Consider the following 1,031-nt stretch of genomic DNA (forward strand, 5'->3'; position numbering starts at 1 on the left):
CCTCTGGGTCACACAGAGGACTGGTCATCAGGGAAAGAGGAATGAAATCTAACATTTACCTGCCAACAGAATTTTAAAGAATGCTACGCCTAAAGGTAACAGACTGCCTGATATTAACTTGAGTAAGACTAGACAAGTGAGGTAGCCAATTTATTGCTAAGTAAATATTGCCACTAGAATCAGTTTCTTCAGTGTGGCTTTCAGCTCCTTGTTCCTCATGCTGTAGATGACGGGGTTCACTGCAGGAGGCACCACTGAGTACAGGACTGCCACCACCAGGTCCAGCGATGGGGAAGAGATGGAGGGGGGCTTCAGGTGGGCAAACATGGCAGTGCTGACAAACAGGGAGACCACGGCCAGGTGCGGGAGGCACGTGGAAAAGGCTTTGTGGCGGCTCTGCTGAGAGGGCATCCTCAGCACAGCCCTGAAGACCTGCACATAGGACACCACAATGAAAATGAAACAACCAAAGGCTAAAGCACCACTAAGCACAAGAAGTCCAATTTCCCTGAGATAAGAGCTGGAACAGGAGAGCTTGCGGATCTGGGGAATCTCACAGAAGAACTGGTCCACAGCATTGCCTTGGCAGAGGGGCAGGGAAAATGTATTGGCCGTGTGCAGGAGAGCATGGAGAAAGCCACTGCCCCAGGCAGCTGCTGCCATCTGGGCACAAGCTCTGCTGCCCAGGAGGCTCCCGTAGTGCAGGGGCTGGCAGATGGCAACGTAGCGGTCATAGGCCATGATAGTGAGGAGATAATACTCTGCTACAACCAAGAAGACCGAAAAGAAGACTTGTGCAGCACACCCTTGATAGGAGATGGCCCTGGTGTTCCAGAGGGCATTGGCCATGGCTTTGGGCAGAGTGGTGGAGATGCAGCCCAGGTCGAGGAGGGCGAGGTTGAGGAGGAAGAAGTACATGGGGTTGTGGAGGCGGTGGTCACAGGCTATAGTGCTGAGGATGAGGCCGTTGCCCAGGAGGGCAGCCAGGTAGATGCCCAGGAAGAGCACGAAGTGCAGGAGCTGCAGCTCCC

The 1,031-nt window shown here is 53.8% G+C and overlaps 1 protein-coding gene across 1 annotated transcript; it reads right to left on the minus strand.

Moving 5' to 3' along the window:
• Window positions 1-156: 156 nt before the first annotated feature.
• Window positions 157-741, minus strand: LOC118159579 (olfactory receptor 14J1-like). The gene has a single exon (XM_035314157.1). It carries the CDS (start codon window positions 739-741, stop codon window positions 157-159), a length of 585 nt encoding a protein of 194 aa, XP_035170048.1.
• Window positions 742-1,031: the final 290 nt, after the last annotated feature.

This window comes from Oxyura jamaicensis, unplaced genomic scaffold (assembly GCF_011077185.1).
Source record: "Oxyura jamaicensis isolate SHBP4307 breed ruddy duck unplaced genomic scaffold, BPBGC_Ojam_1.0 oxyUn_random_OJ71112, whole genome shotgun sequence".
NCBI classification, from domain to species: domain Eukaryota; kingdom Metazoa; phylum Chordata; class Aves; order Anseriformes; family Anatidae; genus Oxyura; species Oxyura jamaicensis.